The sequence below is a fragment of the Chrysochloris asiatica genome, unplaced genomic scaffold (assembly GCF_000296735.1).
Source record: "Chrysochloris asiatica unplaced genomic scaffold, ChrAsi1.0 scaffold00256, whole genome shotgun sequence".
Lineage (NCBI taxonomy): Eukaryota > Metazoa > Chordata > Mammalia > Afrosoricida > Chrysochloridae > Chrysochloris > Chrysochloris asiatica.
This window is the reverse complement of record NW_006408774.1, coordinates 394,927-417,398: the sequence shown is the minus strand read 5'-3', so window position 1 is coordinate 417,398 and position 22,472 is coordinate 394,927. Positions and strand designations below refer to the sequence as shown.

The window sequence follows — 22,472 nt, the reverse complement described above, 5'->3', positions numbered from 1 at the left end:
AAACAAGCAGAGAATGCTAGCTTTGCCTCTGCCCTCCCCTCCCTTTCTTTTTTTTTTTTTTTTTAATTAAAGCAAAAATCCTACTCCGATTTCTTTCTGTTAATGAACTTTCAAAAAGTAGGGGACATTTATACTGATAATTGCCTCTTTGTGCCTACAGATAACACTTGGACAGGGTTGATATTTTCTGCTTATACAAAGCGCTGATTTTATTATCTCAGCTTCACAAAAGTACTTCTCTCTCTGTTGACTTTCTTCCAGATGAAGAGAAGAGCAAGCAGAATAAAATAAAAACTCCGGCTAGCGATCCTAGTGAAGGAAAAGCAAAAAGTGTACGACATGCTTATGTCCACAAGCCGTACCTGTACTCCAAGTACTACAGCGACTCCGATGACGAGCTAACAGTCGAACAGCGGCGACAATCTGTTGTAAGTCAGACTTGGATCACTCTGCTTTTTTGTCCTACACTCAATCAGCTTGACAAATGGGAATTCTGTGAAAGGTGCTGGTTAGCATATAGAGCAGTTACATCCTGTCTCTGCCTTCAGGAACCTTGTCATTGGATTAGGGAGACTAGATATGAATATGCAACCGGGGTGTGCATCTCGTCGTCATTAGTAGTTAAGAACTGGTAGAAATCCAAATGGTTCATGGTCTGGACTGTTTGAATCAAGTATGGATCGAGGCCTGCTGAGGGACATACTGGTGTGGAGCCATTAACAGAATACCAAGAAGGGAAATGCCGTGTGTCTTATTTCTTGGATTTGAAAGTGCTTGTAAGATGTACCGTTGAATTACTGTCAACTTTTTGAAGGGGGCTGGAATAACGACAAGATATGCTCCTTCCTGTTTTGCTGTGGCACGCTCCAGGGTCAGCACTGGACGGCTAACTGCAAGATCAGCAGTTGAGGCCCACCAGCTTCTCCTCTGAAACCCAACACAGGGTCACTATGAGTAGGAACTGACTCTGATACAACAGCAACAATAATACATATACATCTGCTGTAAGATGGCTCCCAACTTGAGAAACACTGAAATATGAACAACTGTGCATCTTAGACTGAGAAAAAAGATTGGAGGAAAATAAAACAAAATGCTAATCGTGCTTACCAGCATTATTAGTGGATTTTATTTTCTTATCCTAAGGAGCTCTGGTAGCGTAGTGGTTACGAATCGGGCTGCGAACCTTAAGGTCAGCGGTTCGAAACTACCAGGTGCTCCGCGGGAGAAAGATGAGGCTTTCTACTCCCGTAAAGATTTACACCCTCGGAAACCCTCTACAGGGTCGCTATAGGTCGGAACCGACTCGATGGCACTTAACAACAACAATTTGTGTTTGGAGTCTTGGTGTGGCACTGTAGGATAAGCACTGGACTGCTAACCACAAGGCCGCCCACCAGCCATTTCTGTTATTCAGACAGGGTCACTGTGTGTGTCAGAACCAATTTGATGACACTTAATAGCAACAACAACATTTTGTATTTGCTAAAGCAGTTGTTCGAACAGAACATGGGAACACTGAATGTTTTAAAATTGGGAAAAGTGTGAGACAGGCTTGTATTCTTTCACCATACTTATTCAACCTGTATGCTGAGCAAATAATACGAGAAGCTGGGTTCTATGAAGAAAAACGTGGCATCAGGATTAGAGGAAGACTCATTAACAACCTGCGATATGCAGATGATACAACCTTGATCGCTGAAAGTGAAGAGGACTTGAAACATTTACTTATGAAGATTAAAGAGCACAGTCTTCGATATGGATTACATCTAAATGTCAAGAAAACAAAAATCCTCACCACTAGACCAGTAAACAACATTCTTATCAATGGAGAAAAGATTGAAGTTGTCAAGGACTTCATTGTTCTTGGATCAACTATCAACATTCGCGGAAGTAGCAGTCAAGAGATCAGACGACGTATTGCACTGGGCAAATCTGCTGCACAGGAACTTTTTAAAGTATTGAAGAGCAGAGATGTCAGCTTGAGGACTAAGGTGCGCCTGACCCAGGCCATGGTGTTTTCAATAGCCTCATATGGATGCGAAAGCTGGACAGTGAATAAGGAGGATCATAGAAGAATTGATGCCTTTGAGTTGTGGTGTTGGAGGAGAATACTGAAAGTGCCATGGACTGCCAAAAGAACCAATAGATCTGTTTTGGAAGAAGTGCAGTCAGAGTGCTCCTTGGAGGCCAGGATGGCTAAGCTTCGTCTCTCCTACTTTGGACATATTGTCCGGAGGAAACAATCGTTGGAGAAGGATGTCATGCTGGGTAAGGTGGAGGGTCAGAGAAAAAGAGGAAGACCCCTAACGAGATGGATCAGCCAGGTGGCATCATTGATGGACTCAAGTGTGGCAGCGGTAGTGAGGTTGGCCCAGGATCGGACATTGTTTCCTTCTGCTGTGCATGGGGTCGCTATGAGTCGGTTCCGACTCAATGGCACCTGACAACACAACAAAGCTTGTATGATCTATGTGTAGTGAAGGTCGGGAGGGTGGGTGCTGTCTTTTATACAAGAGACGCCACAGGGAGTCAAGGAGACTTAGTAAATGAACGCTGTAAGGTGAGGTAGGAAGGTTTCGGCCCCTCATTCCACCGACGTTTCTTTAGGGTATGTTATGGGCGGGCTGTAACTTAATTACAAGGGGGAAAGAGGTAGTTCCGAGAGGACAGGTAAAGAACTTCACTATAAGCAGGCTTCAGCTAGGTCGTGTAGAGCATGAATCAACCCAATAACCCAATAAGAGGTTCATATGAAAAGCCAGTAAGTGAAAAGAGAAATCTATCATATAATTTTAGCTTTTTCCTCTGAGAATCACTGTTATGAAGTCCTTCCTATGTACCCTTTTTGTTGTCGTTGTTAAGTGCTGTTGAGTCAGTTCTGACTCAGTGACCCAGTATAGGATTTCCGGGGAGTGGCTGGTGGGTTTGAACCACCGACCTTGATGCCCCTATTTTTGTGACTGTTCTTAAACAGCCAGTTTATCAAACTGCCTTTTTCCAAAATGATCACCATTGCCATTCTTTAAATTAATGGCATTCTGTTGTTGAGGAAATTTTTCATATCCGCCTCTTCTATTTTTCTGGTAGTTTCCATATTCTGAAAAGTCACAGGAAAAAAATACAAAGTGAGAAATGTGTGTGTGTGTGTGTTTAGGTGTACGATTTCTGTAGGCGCCTTGTTGTCGTGAAAAATGCAGGCCAACATTGGAGATACACTGCAGGCTCAGTTTCAGACCACCGCAACAAGCGGATGGTGCCATGAAAGAGTCATACATGTTTTTTTTTGGTTTCCTGGTGTGTGTGAAAGTTATTTTTACAATACGTTGTTGTTGTGAAGTGCCATCGAGTCAATTCTGACCCATAGCGACGATGTATAGGGTTTCCGAGGAGCAGCTGGTGAGCTTGAACCGTAGTCTAAAAGTGTGCAGTAGCAATATGAAAAAGTCTGAAATACTGTGAGAGTTACCAAAATATGGCACAGAGGCACAAAGTGAGCAAGTGCTGTTGGGGAAACGGGCCTGGTAGACTGGGTTTGATACAGGGTTATTGCAAAGCTTACGTTTACTAAAAAACGCCGGTATCTGCTGAGTGCAATTAAACAAGGCGTGCCTGTTCATTGGTGAGACTATCTGAAAGGCAAGCTAAAGCCATCCTGTTTCTGAGGAAAATGTTTTAGCCTTTAATGTTTTTCTTGTTTTCTTTTACCTGGTAATCTGTCTGGGTAATTGTGAATACATGATTGTTTTGCTTTTAGGCTAAAGAAAAAGAAGAGAGACTTTTAAGAAGGCAAATTAATAGAGAGAAATTGGAAGAAAAACGAAAACAGAAAGCAGAAAAGACAAAGTCTTCAAAAGCCAAAAGTCAAGGTATAGAAGATGCTAACTAACCTTTAATGTTTTTGACTGGAGTAGATGCTCCATTTATTTCTAGGTGCTCATTTTGCTCATGAGATAGGGTGATGAAGATAACACCTTTTTACAGGTGTGGAAGATTTCTTTATCTTTCATGTGTAGTCTTTTTTAAGTGTTCTATTTCTCTCAGCTTACTTAACTCACATGCTAACAGTTCGTTTTCCAGTGACTATAAAACAAACTTTCATTGGAAAAGAAATTGTTTACATATAAAAAGAAACCTGGTGGGTGGTGGTCATTGTTTGCCACTGCATCAGTTCGGACTCATAGCAACCCTGTACTAGGTTTCCGAAGCTGGAAATCTTTACAGGAGCAGAAAGCCTCATCTTTCTCTTACAGAACAACTGGGAGATTTGATCTACTAACCTTACAGGTAACAGCCCCACTTATAAATCACTACTCTACCAGAGCTCCTTAAACCTTCTGTCAGGTGACCACATGCTCAGCTCACATGCTGACAGTTTATTTTTCAGTGAGTAAAACCAACTGGAATAGGAATTGGTTTACATGTAAAAAGAAAACTATTTACATGTAAATAAAGGCTGGCTTATGACTGTAATGGAGTGGATGTGTGTTTTACATTAAGTAAAACAACACTGGCGTCTATCTGGATTATTGCTTTGACCAAAATTGAATTTAACTAAGTGTCTGAATGCGTATACGAGGGTAAGTCAAAAAGTATTGCCACTAGTGTTCCAGTTCTTACACCTGATGATCAGGTTTTTTTCAAACATGTCTCTGTAGTCAGTGGATATCTGCAGACACGTTCTCTCAGTAATATGAGGGGGTTTCAAACAAAATTTATCAAGAAATAGAATTGAAAGATACTGGGATTTTTCTACAAACTTTTTGAAGCCCCCTTGTGCATTTCTCAGTCACAATAGGGTGCCTTCAAAAAAGGTCCAGTCAGAACAGTGACTTCCGAGGAGATCTGCCAGACCAGTTAAATTCAAGACAGAGAGGTCAGCTCAGAAAGGTATGATGACGTTTTGGGGTGGGGTGGGGGGATCCCAAAGTGATCATCTTGATCCATTTTTCAAAAGACACAGGACAGTCACGGGGGCCTTACTAGGAAGAAGTTCTAAGAAAATAGAAAACTGCACAGGTGAAAAAAAGGGCCAGAAAGTTGTGCTGTGGTGCAGTTGATTAGCCTAAGAGGCCTTTCTAGCCATAGCCCTGCTCGTCATGCACGGTCAATGCTAACCTTAGACCTGGGGGTATGGTCCCATGTTGGAGGGCGTTGTCTGTTATATTAATGAGACAGGATTCAAGTAGGCTCTGTCTTGGATCTCCACCTTACTTAAGACAGTGTGACTCAAGTCAGGACCCCCTAGTTTACTTGAGGGTGTGGTCCGAAAATTAGCCATCATTAACATCCTGTCTTAAGCTGTTCCCTTAGTAGCCAAACTATATGGAGCAAAAGAAACTATGGATTACATTGCAAAGAATGGAAATTCCAGAACTGATACTTAATTGGGCCCATGTAGAAACTGCGTATGGATTGGGAGGTAGTCAATTAGAACAGAGCAAGGGAATATCGTGTGGTATAAAATCAGGAAAGGTGTGTGGCTGGGTTGGATCCTCTCACTATACTTATTCACTCTATACGCATAGTCTCAGAAGCTCCATTTTATGAAAATGGCATCAGGATTGAGGGAAAAGTCGTTAACATCCTGCAATGTGGAGATGGCACAACCTTTGCTGAAAGCAACGAGGACTCGAAGCACTTGTTCATGAAGATTAAAGACTATGGCCGTCAGTCTGAATCACAACTCAGTGTAAAGAAAACAAAAATCTTCACAACTGGACCAACATCATGATAAACAGAAAAGATTGAAGTTGTCGTGGATTTCATTTTGCTTGGACCCAAGATCAGTGTGCCTGGAAGCTGCAGTCAAGAAAATAAATGACATGCAGCATTCAGCAAATCGGCTGCAAAGGCATCGCTTTGATGACTAAGGTGCTCCTGATCCAAACCATGTCACTTCATAGACATTTGAAAGCTGGGCAGTGAATAAGGAAGAACAGAAGAATTGATACATTTGAATTATGGTGTTGGAGAAGGATAGTGACAGTACCATGGCCTGCCAGAAGAACAAGAGGAAATACAGCCAGAATGCTCGTAGAAGCAAGCATGGTGAAACTGTTGTCTCATTCCCTGGACTTGTTAGCAGGTGGATTGACCCAGTGGTGGCAACAGTAGGCTCAAATGTAACCACTGTTAGGATAGTGCAGGACTGTGCAGTGTTTCGTTCTGTTGGGCATAGGATCTCTATGAGCTGGAGCCAACTCGAGAGCACCTGTTGTTAAGTGTCATCGAGTATGTCGGTCCCAATTCATAGCAACACTGTATAGGGTTTCCAAGGAGCTGCTGGTGGGTCTGAACCACCAACCTTATGGTTAGCAGTCTAGTGCTTATCATACAGCGCCATACCAGTGTCTACTTAGCAATAACTTAACGGACATCTTCCTGTGTAATTAAGAAAAGTAGGAGGATGAAGTTGCAAAACTGGCTGGGACCAGGTCTGGACAGCCTGACTTGCACAGTAATGACCTACATGTCTGATAGTTTTTTGATATCATGAGGATGGAAACACACCTCCTAGAATGCCCCATAAGTGAGCAAAACACTTTGCCACCTCCCTTCCTGACGGAGGATTCACAGAAGATTAATGCTGACTAATCCTGAACGACATCAATCAGACATTAGTTACTGACCCCAGGCCCAAAACTCAGGGAGCCATCATGGTGACGTGAGTCTTGGCGTCCTTCTTTTTTCTCTGTGCTAAGTAGCATGGGCAAAATTGGCTCTATTGTATGAATCCTGGGTCTGGTTCACCTCCGTCAAATCTCCGATTCTTGGGACCTGAGCTGGTAGCCTCCTGCCTGACCTGATTCTCCAGTTTCTACAGCCTCATGAGTCAACAGAGTCAACAGGCATGAGTGAGGAGACGCCTCCAGTCTGAACCATGGATTTGGGACTTGCCAGCCTCTACAGACTTGTGAGCCATTTCGGTGATGGTTCATGAGTTCTGTGAGATGATGCAGCGAATTGCAGAGCCTTGCAAAGGGAGTGAGAATACTGAGGTCCAGAGTAGCAGTTGATTCCAGGGACTATGAAGTGGCATAGCATTTTGGAAAAGTCGAACATTTGGGAAATCTTTAACCTTCACCTCATAGGGACCAGCCTCATGCTGATATTTCTGAAAAAAAAAAAAAAAAAAAAAAAATAACTTTTTCTGTCACAACAATGCACTTGCTCATTCTTCGAGGATAGCCAGGGCAGTCCTAGTAGATTTTCATTGGAAACCTTACCCTATCCATCCCATCACCCTGATCTTGCTCCTGACTTTTCGTTGCCAAAACTCAAAGAACATTTAAAAGGAATACAGCTTAAGTCCCTTGAGGATGCCAAAACTGCCCTTTTAACAGTGTAAATCAAAGACTACAAAATTCTTCAGAGGAGAATTGTTAAGTGTCATCAAGTCGATATCGACTCATAACAACCCTATATAGCATTCCCAAGGAGCAGCTGGTAGGTTTGAACTGCCAATGTTGTGGTTTAAAGTCCAGTGCTGATCATACAGCGCCGCTCCAGGAAAGATGGAAGCCCTGCCTTCTGAAGTGTGTAGACCCAGATGGAGGCTCTATTGAGAAACAGTAGCTTCACATTTTGATGTTTTTGTTGAGTTTCTGATTTTGTAAGAATACTATTTGACTTACCCTCATATGTGTATATGTTTAAAATGTTAGCATTTTTGTTGATATTTTCATAGCATGATAATTTGAATTAGAAAAGATAAGGCTTTTCCATCTCAAGCATGACCTAAGTTTATTGACGAAAGTGATTTCCCTTTTTTTGTTGTTTTTTTGTTTTTTACAATGACAAGACAATCTTAGTGGAAAATAAATATTACATTATTTACAAGCCTCTGTTCTGAAATACAGTTTATTGCTTGCTTTTTCCTAGGCAAAGGTAGTGTGGACTTAGAAGAATCATCTGCCAAGAATTTGGAACCCAAAGTCCCCCGAATTAAAGAAGTCCTTAAAGAAAGAAAAGTTTTAGAGAAAAAAGTAGCCTTAAGCAAAAAAAGGAAAAAAGATTCAAGGTACATATTTTATCTACCTGTGTTCCCATGGTAATGTTCCCCTGGCATGGTCATGTACCAGAGGCATTGTAAATGAGGAAGACCCATGCCTTCAATGTGTGTTACTCGTTTTTTATGAAGAAGTTTAGGGTTTCATTTGTACTGTCATAATGTATGGTGTTAATATATGTAGCATTCTTGAGTGGAATATCTTAATTCTGTGTTGGGTCCCATACCTCTTTGACAATCTGATGGCATATTTGCACCCTGTTGCCATATAAAGTATATGCATACACAAATAATTGTGCCTGGAGTTTCAGGTAATTAAGGACCTGCCACAGTATATCCAGGAGTCCTGCTGTGGTACTGTAGGATAAGCACTGGACTATGAACCACAGGGTCAGCAGTTCAAACCCACCAGCTGCTCCTTGGAAACCCTATACAGGGTCACTGTGAGTCTGAACAGACTTGATGGCGCTTGTCAACAACAAAGGTATAGCCAGGGACCTTCTAGAAGCATGCTGGAACCACTGACGCTGAAGTTAGCAAACATATATAAGGTTTTAAACCCACCAACTGTTCAGGAATTTAGTAAGAGTTTATGTGTGACAGTTACATTCACTGTCCAGTCTTGGCAGGCAGTTGTCTTTATTGGTATCCCATGTGTCCCCCTGCGGGACGGATGTCCAACCACATTCTTTGTGACTGCTCCATTGTCACAGCGACTTTCCGTGTGAACTAGAGAGCTTGAAGAGACCTGAAAGTGACTAAAAGTCTGCTGGGCCCGAGGCTCTAGTCTCACTGTTTCATCAGAACGTAATTATATAACTGCGTCTGGGACTTCAAGCTAGCTGAGGTAGTTATTGGAAGAACGCAGTGAGAGACGTTAGCTCTCAATTTTCTTACTGTTTTACTTCATTCTTACTGATCTGAATAAATCAAACTCTCGTTTGCTCTGATGCCCATGTGCACACACACAAATGTTAAAAGACTGCACATTAAGCTTTCATAGTTTAATCATGACCCATAAAGATATTCAACCCTTCAAGCAGCAAATTAGGACTTTTGTTTCAAGTATACTTCCCTTTAGCACCAGGAGCAGTGTGTTCAAGCCACATTGAGGAACTGTGTGCCTTGCTGCAGCTGACAGAAGGTAAGTGGTGGTGTGATGTGCCGTGGAGTCGGTTCTGACTCATAGCGACCCTGCGCAGGGTTTTCGAGGCTGTAAACCTTATGGGAGCAGAAAGCCTCTTCTTTCTCCCACGGAACAGCTGGTAGTTTCGAATTGCTGACCTTGAGATTAGTAGCCTGACTCATAACCACTGCGCTACCAGAGCTCCTTATAAAATACATGTTTACTGTTAAATTATTTTTTTACAAAAAGTATTTGTTTTGTTTTTTTTAATCTTGAAAATTCTCTTGTGGGGTTTTTTTTTTTGTGCTTCCTTGCGTAGGAGTACTGAAGAGAATTCTAAAAAGAAGCAGCAACCTGAAGAAGATTCCAGAGAAACCATCAAAACAAGTGAGGTGCGTATTAATAAAACCTCATTGAAATGCTCTTTCTGTGTATTAGATATGGTCCATTCAGTGCTTAGGAAGAAAATTTAGAAGGCATTTTGATCTTCTCCAATTATCAAATTGCCATTAACACTGATAAAGAGGAAAAGAGCTGAAATCCCGTCCCCTAACAACTCATCTGTATTAATCCCATTCATTCCTTGTTCACATGCATATACAATCTAGAGTGAATGTAGTTTAGAAAAATGTTGTTAGCATTCCACGTTAGTCACTTCATGTCACCTTGCAAGCCTCTCAGTTAGTCTATTTGGTGATCTTGTAGTGCTATACTGAATGAGCATACTGTCATTTATGAAAGCATTTACTGAGAGTCGAACATTTAGGTTGTTTCCAGAATGTCATAATCTAAATAGAGTAAAAATTCTTAGTTGCTGTTGTTGTTATGTGCCCTCCAGTCGGTTTTGATTCATAGTGATTCTGTATAGGGTTTCCAAGGCTGTATGTACATCTTTTTTCAGGAGCAGAAGGCCTCATCTTTCTTCTGCAGAGTCGCTGGTGGGTCCTAACCACAAACCTCGCTGTTCATAGTCCAGTGCTTGTCCTTCAGAGCCACCACGCTTTCTTGAGTAACGTTGTTAGGTGCCATTGAGTTGGTTCTGACTCATAGTGAGTCTGTATAGGGTTTCCAAAGAGCAGCTGGTGAGTTTGAACCACCAACCTTGTAGTTCAAACCTGTGTTTCTGTCCTGTGCTTTATTTCACCACACCACAGTGGAGAAACATTGTTGTTAGATGCCATCAAGTTGGTTTTGTCTCATAGCCACCCTGTATACGGTTTCCAAGGAGAGACTGGTGAGTTTGAACCTCCAACCTTGTGGTTCAAGCTGACATTTTCATCCAGTGCTTTATCCCACAACACTACACCAGGAATAACGTTGTTGTTATGTGCCGTGGAGTCGGGTCCAACCCATAGCGACCCTGTACAGGGTTTCCGAGGCTGGAAATCTTTACGGGAGTAGAAAGCCTCATCTTTCTCCCATGGAACCGCTGGTAGTTTTGAACTGCTGACCTTGCGGTTTGCAGCCCGATTCGTAACCACTATGCTACCAGAGCTCCTTAGGAGTAACATTAGGTACCATGAATATATTTCTTCCCTGTTTTAGATTATTTTCTTAAGATAAACTTTGAGTTTTGCTGTGGTTAAGTACCAACTCATTTCCGACTCATAGCAACCCTGTATGGGGTTTCCAAGGAGCAGTTGGTGGGTTTAAAACCTTATATATGATTGCTAACTTCAGCGTCAGTGGTTCAAACCCACTAGCCGGTCCCTATACAGGGTGGCTGTAAGTTGGAAACGAGTCAGTGGCACTTAACCACAGTACCATTTATAATGTTGCAGTTAACTATCTTAACATTTCTAGGGAGGGTGAACTGATAATTTAATTATTTAATTATAGCCCGTAGATAATTTTTTGACTAAAAAATTAGAAGCATATTTACAACTGTATCCTTGTGTTTTAATGACTTTTTTATTATTATTTTATGTTAAAATCACATATTTTTAAATCTCATAAAACTTTATTCACATGTAATCATTTAGAATTTCTTATAAATTTCGGTTGATGCACAATCCCCTTAGTCTTCCTTTAAAAAATCGTAACTTTATTTTTTAAGGTCTTACTATGTCTTATTTCCTGTATTAGTGGAAACATGTTCATCTTTATGTTAACATTTAAAGAAGCTGAAACAGTGGGCTCAACCATGACAACAGTTGTGAGAATGTCACACATAGGCCTTACAGAAGCGGCTCAGTGGCACCCAACAGCAACCACAAACAATGTAAGCCGGCTCAGAAACACAAAAGGTTCTCACCAGCCGCGTATTTGAGTAAAAATAGAGTTATTGTGTGCATTTGAAACTTCATCAGTAGAACAGCCTACAAGTGTCCTGAATTCATGAGGCCAGGGTAAATGACTTGGGTTGCCATTATTTTCTACTTTTTATATAAATGGTTTAAATTGTTCGTCATCAGGTTTTATGTTCTTAGACTAGAAAGAGCTTTGACCTGTCATTTCATTCAACTTATATTTATGAGCAACTACTGATTGTTAGGAGGAGCTCTGGTAGCGTAGTGGTTACGAATCGGGCTGCGAACCTTAAGGTCAGCGGTTCGAAACTACCAGCCGCTCCGCGGGAGAAAGATGAGGCTTTCTACCCCCGTAAAGATTTACACCCTCGGAAACCCTGTACAGGGTCGCTATGTGTTGGACCCGACTCGATGGCACTTAACAACAACAACTGATTGTTAGGAGTCCTAGCAGAGCCGTGGTTAAGCGCTTGGCTGCTAATCAAAAGGTTGGTGGTTCAAACCCCCCTAGCCACTTGGCGGTAGAAAGATGTGGCAGTCTGCTTCCATAAAGATTGACAACCTTAGAAAGAAACCCTGTGAGCCAGCTCTGCTCTCTCCTATCGGGTCACTGAGTTGGCATCAGCTTGGTGGCAATGGGTGTGGGTTTTGGTGTTTGAGCATTAGCTGGGCATTGTGTGTCATGTTGTATGTCTTCGAGTCACTTCCTACTCATAGGGACCCTGTGTAAGGGTTCTGAGAGTGGTTGTTGGGTTTGAAGTGCTGACCTTGTAGTTACCAGTCCAGTGCTTATCCTATAGTGCTCGGATGGGCATTGCGTTGTTGATGTTAAGTGCCGTTGTCGGTTCAACTCATAGTGACCCTGTATAGGATTTCTGAGGAGCAGCTGGTAAGTTTGAACCACTGACCTTGTGGGTCAAACTGACTTTGAGGTCATATGATTATCCTATGGGTGCCAGTATAGAACTAATGAAGGCTTCCTCAGAACGTGGACAGATCTCAGGAGAAAGAAGTAGTCTCTGTAAAGCTGCCGGGGATGCAGTGGGGAGAGCACGAGACTCAGCTGAGGTCATTGAAACTCAATGCTTTCACAGCTACTTAACTACTTACGTATCAGCTTGTTGAGTCACACTGAGCTTCAGCTTCCTAATGCGTAAAATGAGGTTAGTAATGCCTACTTCCAGGAGGCCTATGGCGCAGTGCTTGGCTGCTAACCCAAAGGTCGCCAGTTTAAACCCACCAGCAACTCCATGGTAGGAAAATGTGGCAGTCGCCTCCCTTAAAGATTGAAGCCACAGAAACCTTCTAGGGCAGTTCTAATCTGTCCTGTCATGTCACCGTAAGTTGGAACCGACTTGACAGCCATACAATTTTTTTGTTTTGTTTTTAATGTCTACTACAGGTTGCTTGCAAGGATTAAGTGAGTTTTAATGTGTGTGACAAGAATTTGGGTGTACCTATTAATGCACCCAGATGTTAAATTTGAATCTCAAAATGTGTTTTGGTATTTCTCATATTTGGGCTTTTATTTTCTTCCAGCATTGTGAAAAGGAAAGGATGTCTTCCTCAAAGGAGATAAAGCATGCTCCTGCCAAAAGTGAATCGAGTAAGCCTGCCAGGAGACTCTCAGAGTCTGTGCATTCAGCTGAGGAGAATAAAAGTGAATCCAAAGTAGAAAGAGAACATAAAAGACGGACCTCTACCCCTGTCGTGGTAGAAGAGTCACAGGAAGAATCCGACGTAAGAGATGGGAAACGGCAAGTGGACCGCTCAGAACTTGGCACGGAAGAACCACAGAAACCAAAAAGCTCACTGAAAAATGAAAGGCATCTGAAGAGAGATGATTCTGAAGCTCCACATTCAAGGAGCCTACCTAAGAAAGAGGTGAAATTCTCCAAGGAGAAATCACTGTCAGAAGACAAATTGTCTACGAAACATAAATATAAAGGTGACAGTGCACATAAAACAGGTGATGAGGCAGAACCTCACTCTTCTGAGAAAGGTTTGAAAACAGATGAAAATATTCAAAAACAAAGTCAACAAGCAAAACTTTCTTCAGATGATAAAGCGGACCGAAAAAGTAAACATAGGAATGAAAGGAAACTGTCCATTTTGGGCAAAGATGGAAAGCCAGTTTCTGAGTACATTATAAAAACAGATGAGAATATTCGTAAAGAAAACAGCAAGAAAGAGAGACACATGTCAGCTGAGAAAAATAAAGCAGAGCACAGATCAAGAAGATCAAGTGATTCTAAAATTCAGAAAGAGATGCTGAGTTCCAAGCCACATGGTACCACCTTTCAAAAAAGAAGTGAAAGTTACTCAGAAGAGAAGTGTGATACAGACTCAACTAATACAGATAGTAACTTTAAACCAGATGAGATTGTTCACAAAGAGAAGCGAAGAACAAAGGGCTTGTTAGAAGAGAGACTTGTGATAAAGTCTAAATCAAAAAGTCAAGGCAAGCAATTGAAAGGGGTTGAAACAGAATTACAAGAAAGTGTCACCAAACAGGCGACCACTCCTAAACCTGATAAGGAGAAGAACACTGAAGACAGTGACTCAGATAAGCAACGAAAGTCTAAAAGTGAAGACAAACCATGTGAAGAGAGTGGCATCAAGCCCACGTTAGAGAGCGCTTCTTCCCACGCTGCTCAGAAAGACTCCAGTCACAGAGCTAAGTTATCATTAGCAAAGGAGAAATACAAGGGTGATAGAGATTCGACTTCATCCAGGCTGGAGAGAAAGCTGTCCGATGGGCACAGAAGCAGAAGCTTTAAACATAGTAGCAAGGATGTGAAGAAGAAGGAGGAAAATAAATCTGACGACAAGGATGGTAAAGAAGCTGGCAGTAACCATGAAAAGGCCAAAGGGAATAGTGTATTGGAAAAGAAATTGAGTAGGAGGTTGTGTGAAACTCGAAGAGGAAGTTCATCACAAGAAGTGACCAAAGGAGACGAGAAGTTAACGGCCAACAGCTTGGGCACTTCGGGAATTTCCTCTCTTCAAAGATCGAAAAAAAGTGGTGATGCCACATTGGTCCTTGAACAAGAACCAATGGAAATTGATTCTGAGCCAGCCATTGAAAACGTATGTGTAGCATCTAAAACCCAGGCCAGCAGCAATAATAGTTCTCAGCAAGATAACGACTCTGAAAATGTTACGAAACAAAAAACGACTTCCACACTTCTAAAGGAAGAATTACGAGCCGCCGTGGTAGATTCCAGAACAGCAACCCCAGGCTGTAAGTCAGGACGCGGAATGGTGGTTGGTCATTCTGAAAAGCACGCCGGCCACAAAAGCAGCCTGACCAAGAAAGCCCACACCCAAAATGTGACTTCCAGACCAACACCTGAGGAGAAGGAAGCCGTCCCACAGGGAACTCAGAAAGTAAATGCAGACTGTGAACCTAGCCATAGAATGTTGCCTAGTGCCTCCTCTGATACTGATCGGATGCAAAGGAATTTGAAAAACACATCCAGAGCCACCGAGGAGCCTGTGACTCGAGGTGCTACCCTTGAACATTCCACTCATTTAGACCCCTCACCTATGACTGTTGTGCCTCACACATCAGATGTCATCCCTTTGGCTGACAAACAGACTGTTTTAGAAAGTGGGGCAGCTGGCAGCTCACTTCTGGAGCAGTCTGCTGGCTCTAATCAAAGTTTGACTGTTGGGGACGCAGGAGTCCGTAGGACACGTGACAGCAAAGAAGCTGGTGAGGGTTCTGCAGTAGACACGCCAACAAAAGCGAGCACAGACCGCGTAAGACACATTCCAGAAGGTCCTCAGGCCGTGTCAGTGCACAGCAAACCAGGAAGGGTGCACAGACATCATGGCAGCAAGTTAATAGACATGGCCGGAGAAAATGCAAATGTTAGCAAAGAGGTGGGCGTAGCAGGCGTGGCCAAGAAAGAAACTGATGTCACTACAGAGCCCAGTGTAAAGAAGAGCATGAGAGCTACGGTTGATAACAGCCGAAAGGATACCATTGCCATGGATCATGTGGTCGGGATAAATAGAGAAAGAGCTGCCCGAAGTCTGGAAGTGAGAGAAACAGTAAGCGTCAACAGAAGCCCGAGTGAAATGGACAAGCAGCGCATGGACGGTGAGGGAAGGAGTATGAACAGTGAAGTAGGCACCAGTGCTGAAGAAGGTGGTCCATCCGCTGTTTCGCACCCAAGAAATACGACAGCTGAGAGTGTGACCGCTGGGTCTGAGAGAGCAGGACAGACTTTCATGGCCACTAGTACTGAAGGGAAGAGCACAGCGGTTCCCTTAAACTCAGTGAAGGCGGCGGGGGCTGCCACAACTACCTCTTCAGAAACAGGAGCGCGCCAGCTGGCTTTGCCTTGCATGAGCATTGAGGCCGACGAAGGTCTCACCACAGGTGCAGGCCCCAGGGACACTCCTCTGCACGCAGGGGCAGAACCGAGCGAGTGCACCGTGTTTGCAGCAGCTGAAGAAAGTGGGGGCGTCGTCACGGAGGGGTCTGCTGAGAGCGAAACTTCCCTCACCAGCACCAAGGGAGGGGAAAGTGGAGCATGTTCCACGGCTGGATCGAAAGACAGAACCGCAGACCCAGTGACTGCTCGCACGCAGGCACCTGAGCAGACTGTGAATAGCATTGGAGCAGAAGAAAAAGATGATGCAGTAACCAGTGCTGGCTCAGAAACAAAATGTGAGGGTTCTTCAGGTAGAGACTCAGAAATGGTTGAAGGAGCGGTTACGTTTATCAGTGAAGTTGAAAGCGATGGAGCGGTAACAAGTGCTGGAACAGAAATAAGAGAGGGACCCTTAAGCAGTGAAGAGGTAGATGAATTCCAGAAAATGACGACAAGACTGGGCCCAAAAAAAGACACGGAGGGTACTGTGACATGCACTGTTGCAGAAGGAGGAAGGGATAACTTTGTCATCTGCTCAGTAACGGGCGCCGGGCCACCGGAGGAGCGCATGGTCACAGGTGCAGGCGTGGTCCTGGCAGGTAACGATGGGCCACCAGGAGCAAGTCCCAGCCAAGAAGGAGACGGTTTCGTGAATGACGGGGCAGAGGGGGAAAGTGCAGTCACCAGCACGGGGATCACAGAGGAAGACGGAGAGGGGCCAGCAAGCTGCATGGGTTCTGAAGGCGGCGGTGGCAGCGGCGGCGGCAGCGAGCGCTTTGCTGTAAGTTCTGAATCTGAAGAGAATGGGGAGAATGCAATGGACAGTACAGTAGCCACAGAAGCCACGACTACCCCTTCCGTCACCGCCACGGGTCCTTGTGACGACGAAGGCATCGTAACGAGCACAGGTGCCAAGGAGGAGGAGGACGAAGGCGAGGGTGTTGTAACTAGTACCGGCAGAGGAAATGAGATTGGGCACGCCTCCACTTGCACAGATGTAGAAGAAAGTGAAGGTGCGTTGATCTGTGGCAGTGCCCAAGGGGACAGTCAGATGGGCACCGCAGCAGAGCACGTGGAAGCAGAGGCAGGTTTGGCCATTGTAAATGCCAATGAAAGTAATGTTGACAGCAGGGCTGGTGCCGAGAAGGGAATTAAAGACACAGAGATCTGCTCCAGCGCTAAAGGGATCGTAGAAAGCAGCGTGACCAGTGCCATTTCAGGCAAGAGTGAAGGGGCGCCCATTCCTGAAGGTTGTGAGGGTCCAATGACAAGTGCAGCTTCAGCTCAAAGCAACAGTCAGCTCACCAGGAAGGAAAAAGTGGAAGACGCCACCATTTCCACTGGGACGGTGGGGGGCAGTTATGAGGCCCTCATATCCGGTGCAGTCCCCAAAAGTGAAGTGGACCGCCTGTCCAGTGAAAAAGAAGATGAGGGTGTCATAACCTCAGGGAAGACTGAAGAGTGTGCTGGTCTCATGGCTGCGACAGCCGGAAGTGGCACTGCCGGCCAGGATGCTTTCACCGGGGGTAAAAGTCACAGGCAAGGCTTGATGATTTCCACCAGTACAAGTAATGGTTACGCCAGGCTGCTGAGCTTGACTGCCAGTGTGGAAGGGGGCCACTCTAGTGCTCTGAGAACTGGAGAAAGTGGGGACGATGGCCGTGTCAACGTGGACGAGTTTGAGGCCCCCATGCCCAGTGCTGTTTTGGGAGATGCGGGGCAGCCCGCTGCTGCTAGAAATGAGGAGAAAGACGAGTGCGCCATGATTTCCACCAGCCTTGGGGAGGAGTTTGAAGTGCCCATATCTAGTGCGAGTACCACCAAATCTGCCGAAAGTCAGCTGCCAGTAGCAACAGTTGAAGAAAGAGAACAAGGTCCGAACTTGGAAAGCACCGAGGACTTTGAGGCACCCACGCCCAGCGCACCCACTGAAGTGGAAAGTCCTCTTGCCTCGACCAGCAAGGACGAGAAAGACGAATGCGCTCTCATTTCCACGAGCATAGCCGAAGAATGCGAGGCCTCCATCTCGGGGGCAGCAGTGCAGAGGGGGAGCGAGCACTCTGCCACCATCGTGGAAGAAAGGGACAGCAGCGCCATCATCTCAACCAGCTCAGTGGAGGACTGTGAGGGCCCCGTGTCCAGTGCAGCCCCTCGGGGGGGTGCCCTTGCCGACGAAACCAGCGACGCAGCCATGATCTCCACGAGTACCTCCTCCGAGGGACGGGAAGCCATCATGGTTGAGGGTCAGCCCATGACCGTGCACATGGAGGACCCAGGCGACACTGCTGTCATCTCCACCAGCACAGCTGAGTGCGGGCTGTTGGCTGCCAGCCAGGACAGACAGGAAGAGAACCGAATCAGGGCCCATGCCCCAGAAGGGCACACTGACCGGCCAGCCAAGGTGAGCAAGCGCGCTGTTCCAACGCCCAGCCGGTGTTCCAGGCCCGTCCCAGGAGGAAAGGCGATGGGCCCTGGTGTGGCAGGAAGCCCCGAGGAAAGGGAAGAAAAGGTGCCTACCCAGGTGCTCTCTGCAGGGCATGCTGGAGAGAAAGATGGACACAGCCAGGACAGCTCTGGCAAAGTACCACTTGCAGACAGAGGGCAATGCACGAACATGAGCCTCGTGAACTTAGGAGAAAAGGGTGGACTGGTGAACTCTGTTCAGAAAGCCGATGATGGCGCTGAGGTGGGGATGGCATCAAGTAGCCCCACTGCCTGTTGTTGGGCCAGGAAGGACTTAGAGCTGAGTGCTCACTCCCTCCTCAGTCTGCAAGGAGTAGCGGCAGCATCCTGGCAGACGGCCACGGACTCCCCTGTCAGCATTCGCTGTTCGGCAGCAGGAACTACGGTTGCTAACAAAGCCGACCTGCTGGATACCCGGGACACTGCTGTAGCTGAGGCCTACTTGAGAAACGTCCGCACTGAATGTATCAATGGCCAGGAGTCTGAAATTACTCCTTCCAACTCCACAGTCCTCCCCACTGCCAATGACAGCGCGCTGTCGGTCCCAGCATGTGAGCAGGGCTTGAGCCTGAAGCATGGGCCTCATGGCAGGTGGCCTGCGGCTGGCGTGACAAGACCGTTGCCGCAGGAGGTACGCCTGTTGCCGACCCCTGTTTCTTCTGATGGAACTGCATGTGGAATAGGTGAGGATCTGTTTCTAATGTCACTTGTAGATTTTCCCAGCAGCACATACAGCATGTGCACAAAGCAGTCTTCCCGAATGGTGGGTTGCTTTCACCCCAATGTCACGGTAAGTATTCTCCTTGTCTCGTCACATCACCTGTGAGCTCTTATTAACTGGAAGGTCAAGCTGCTCTTCCACACACTCACGGTTAAAAATGGCAAGTAGTAGATTTACTGCTCAGGTGTGAGAAGCAGAAGGAGTAGAGCAGGTACCCTGGCCCCACGGGATCACCGGGACCCCCACACCGCTTATCTCAGTGAAGCTCTGGGGGAAGATTAGTTTGTGTCCCCCTCTTTTCACAAATGAGGAATTAGATTTAGAGAGTTCAGCTAACTGGCATGGCACTTGGTGTCTCTTGGAAACAAACTTCCGAGCTTGTGTTTTCTGTTCAATAAAATGGGGAGACTAGACAAAAACCGCCCTCTTTCCAGCCCTTATCTGGCATTAAAGATTGGAGTCTGCATCTTCAGTCTGGTGGCTACTTCTAATCCAGAGAGCATTTTAATGGTTGTTGAAGTTCACTCCTGACCAATTGCGCAAGGTGCACGACTGTCGAACATCTAGTGTCTGAGCTCAGTCCTTCCTTGTACCTCCAGCTTCAGATCTCTTGGGCCCTGGAACGGTACAAAGCCCTGGGTGTGCAGAGACAAGCTAACCTGACCAGCAGGAGACGTTCCCTCCAGCCAGGGTTTCACAGGGCACCGAGTCTGCAGTGTATGAGCGCTACTAAGGTGTGAAACACAGGATGTTGGACAAACCTAGGGAGGGTCAGGGAACTTGACCTCAGTTCTGCTGTGGCTTTATAAACGGTGGCATCCTGGACTTTGAAACGGGAACATACCCTCGATAGCATTTAGTACAGCTCCAGGAAGCTAAGGACAATAGATTCAGTCTTGTTTAATACAGGGACTTTCTGGGTTCTTCCAGTGGTTTGGCCCTCAGCTGCTAACTTAAAGGTTGAATGTAAATTCACCCAGACATGCCTCGGAAGAGAGGCCTGGCAATTTATTTTCAAAAACTCATCCATTGAAAACCCTGTGGAGTACAGTTCTACTCTGAAACTCATGGGTCACCGTGAGTCACAACTGACTCAGTGCACCTACTTGGACTTTGGTTGTTAGAACAGCTCAGACAGGAAACTTGTTGTTAACTGCTATTAGGTCAGTTCCGACATAGTCACCCTGTAAAGGGTTTCTGAGGAAGAGTTGATGAATTTGAACCACCGAGCTGATAGTTAACACCAACCTTCTGGTCCAGTGCATATCCCACACCATCACACCAAGACTCCAAATGTTGGAATGGTGGTGGTGGTTGTGTGCCATCGAGTCGATTCCAACCCATAGCGACCCTGTACAGGATTTCCAAGGCTGTAAATCTTTACAGGAGCAGAAAGCCTCATCTTTCTCCCACGGAGCAGCTGGTAGTTTCGAACTGCTGACCTTAATGGTTTGCAGCCTGATTCATAACCACTACGCTACCAGAGCTCCTAATGGTAGAGTAGGAAATTTTTTAATTTTCTGTTAAATTCCGCCTGAGCTAAATTACCCTGGAACTTTTTATGACTCAGTCATTTCTACAGGCTGTTGTCTTTCTCCCCGCCCACCTCATTTGTTTTGGTTGTTATTTATTTGTACTCTGAGAGGAGCAAAGCATGCTAAGAAATTGGCTTTTAGTAAGGAAAGGCCTGCTGCTTCTTGGTGGGGGGCTTGCTCAGAAGAGGGAGAGTAGCTGGCAGGAGGGCGAGGGAGAAAGGAAGAGGCAGTACTGAGGCAGAGTCCAGACTCCGCTTCCGTTTTGTCCGCCTCCTGGTTGTGTAACTCCATCTTCACTCGTGCTGCCTCCTTGTGAAGCAAGTGAGGAGAGTCTGTTCCCCTCAGCTTCTTTACTGAGACTCTCCCTTAGTGACCGCAAAGGCCAGCTTTGAGAGGAAAACTCAGTACCCACCACTGGAGATAGAGACTTGGAAACAAGTGCGGCTTCCTCGTTCTTTCTGAGCTGCCATCTTCCTGCACTGCCTCTCAGCCAGAAACCTCTTCACACCACATCCTCCTCTTCGTTCTTTTTGACTGACAGCCAAACAGGACCACAGAGAATGGGGACGTGGCGTGCCCGACAGCGGGCCTTGGTCTTTTGATGCAGGCTGTGTTGTGCAACTGAAGTCTTCAACTGGATTAATGGTTTGTATTTTATTAGGCAATGAAGAGTCCCCACCACATGATTTGGCAGGATTGGAACTGAAAGTCAACTTGAAAACTGAGGTATGGCTGATAATTCAGTTATGCTGAACTGTAAACGGTGTAGGTCACCATGTTGCCATCTACACATATGCATGCTTAAGCAGCCTGTAGCTCTTGTTCTCATTGTACTTTAGACATCCCATGTTGTCGTAAGTGCCGTTGAGTCGGTTCCAATTCAGAGCGACCCTGTACAGGCGTTCCCAGGCTGTACATCTTGACGGGAGCAGAAAGCCTCCTCATTCTCTCCTGGAGCCGCTGGTGGGTTTGAAGTGTACCTTGTGATTACCAGTCCAGTGCTTACCCTACAACACCACCAGTGTGCTGATCACCACGCAGGCAGGGGAAAGCTAAGAACTTCGGGAATGAAGTCAATAATGCTATCGTCCTTCCCAGTTACTATGCTGGGGACCTCGAAGTCACACTCCCTTCTCTTCTGTCATCCATCCTTCAATTATTGCCAAGTCTTCTAGGTCCATTTCCAGAACAGAGCTCCAGGTCCTCCCTCCCACTCAGCTTCTACTGCCCCAGCCCTGTTCTAAGCCACAACTTCAGTAGCTGCCCCACTGGACTTGAATTTCCACTCCAGCCTCCTCCCACCAGCAGGGAGGGTATACTTCAGAAACATAAATGAGGTCAAGTCTTTGCTGCGCTGAAGTTCCCAGAAGCTCCCCGTGGCATGTTGGGAGCATGGTGGCTCTATAGCATAATCATTGGACTGTGAACCACACATTCACTGGTGGAGTGCCCACCAGCCACTCCAAGGGTAGAAAGAGCAAGGCTTTCTGCTCCCCCAAATAATTCGTAGCTTCAGAAGCCCTGTACAGGGTTGCTGTCAGTCGGTACTGACTCATTGGCACTTAACAACAGCAACAACATCCCATGACCTGTGGAATACAATCAAGGGTTTTCTCCATGTACAGTGTAGTCTCCATGCCCCTTTCCACCCTCATGGGGAGCACCCTCAGAGTATTTGACAAGATAGTATTCACTGGGCTGGGAGCAGTGCCAGAGACACAACAGAGGGGCAACGGCATGTCACGGGATGGCTTGCCAAGGAAGACGGTTGAGTTGGATTTTGAAAGTAGGTTACGAGTCTACCAGAGGAGAATGAAGAATAAGGAACCTTCCTAGTGAAGGGAGCCCAGAGGGGACAGGCCCCAGTGTCCTCTGTGGCCAGACTGAAGCACCTTGTTCTGGGCTGCACTGGGCTTTCACTTTGAGAGCAGCAGGAGAGCTATTGATGGGCAGGGTCTGAGGTTCCATTGACTCCTCTTTGT

At 45.7% G+C, this 22,472-nt stretch overlaps 1 protein-coding gene across 1 annotated transcript in view; it reads left to right on the top strand.

Moving 5' to 3' along the window:
• The window catches only part of BOD1L1 (biorientation of chromosomes in cell division 1-like 1), a 74,578-nt gene that overhangs the window by 22,328 nt on the left and 29,778 nt on the right, over positions 1–22,472 (top strand). The window contains exons 6-11 of the mRNA XM_006873813.1: positions 262–428; positions 3,758–3,869; positions 7,885–8,023; positions 9,457–9,529; positions 12,926–18,917; positions 21,152–21,216. Of these exons, the coding sequence (XP_006873875.1) occupies positions 262–428; positions 3,758–3,869; positions 7,885–8,023; positions 9,457–9,529; positions 12,926–18,917; positions 21,152–21,216 (6,548 nt within the window). The remainder of the gene's footprint in view (positions 1–261; positions 429–3,757; positions 3,870–7,884; positions 8,024–9,456; positions 9,530–12,925; positions 18,918–21,151; positions 21,217–22,472) is intronic.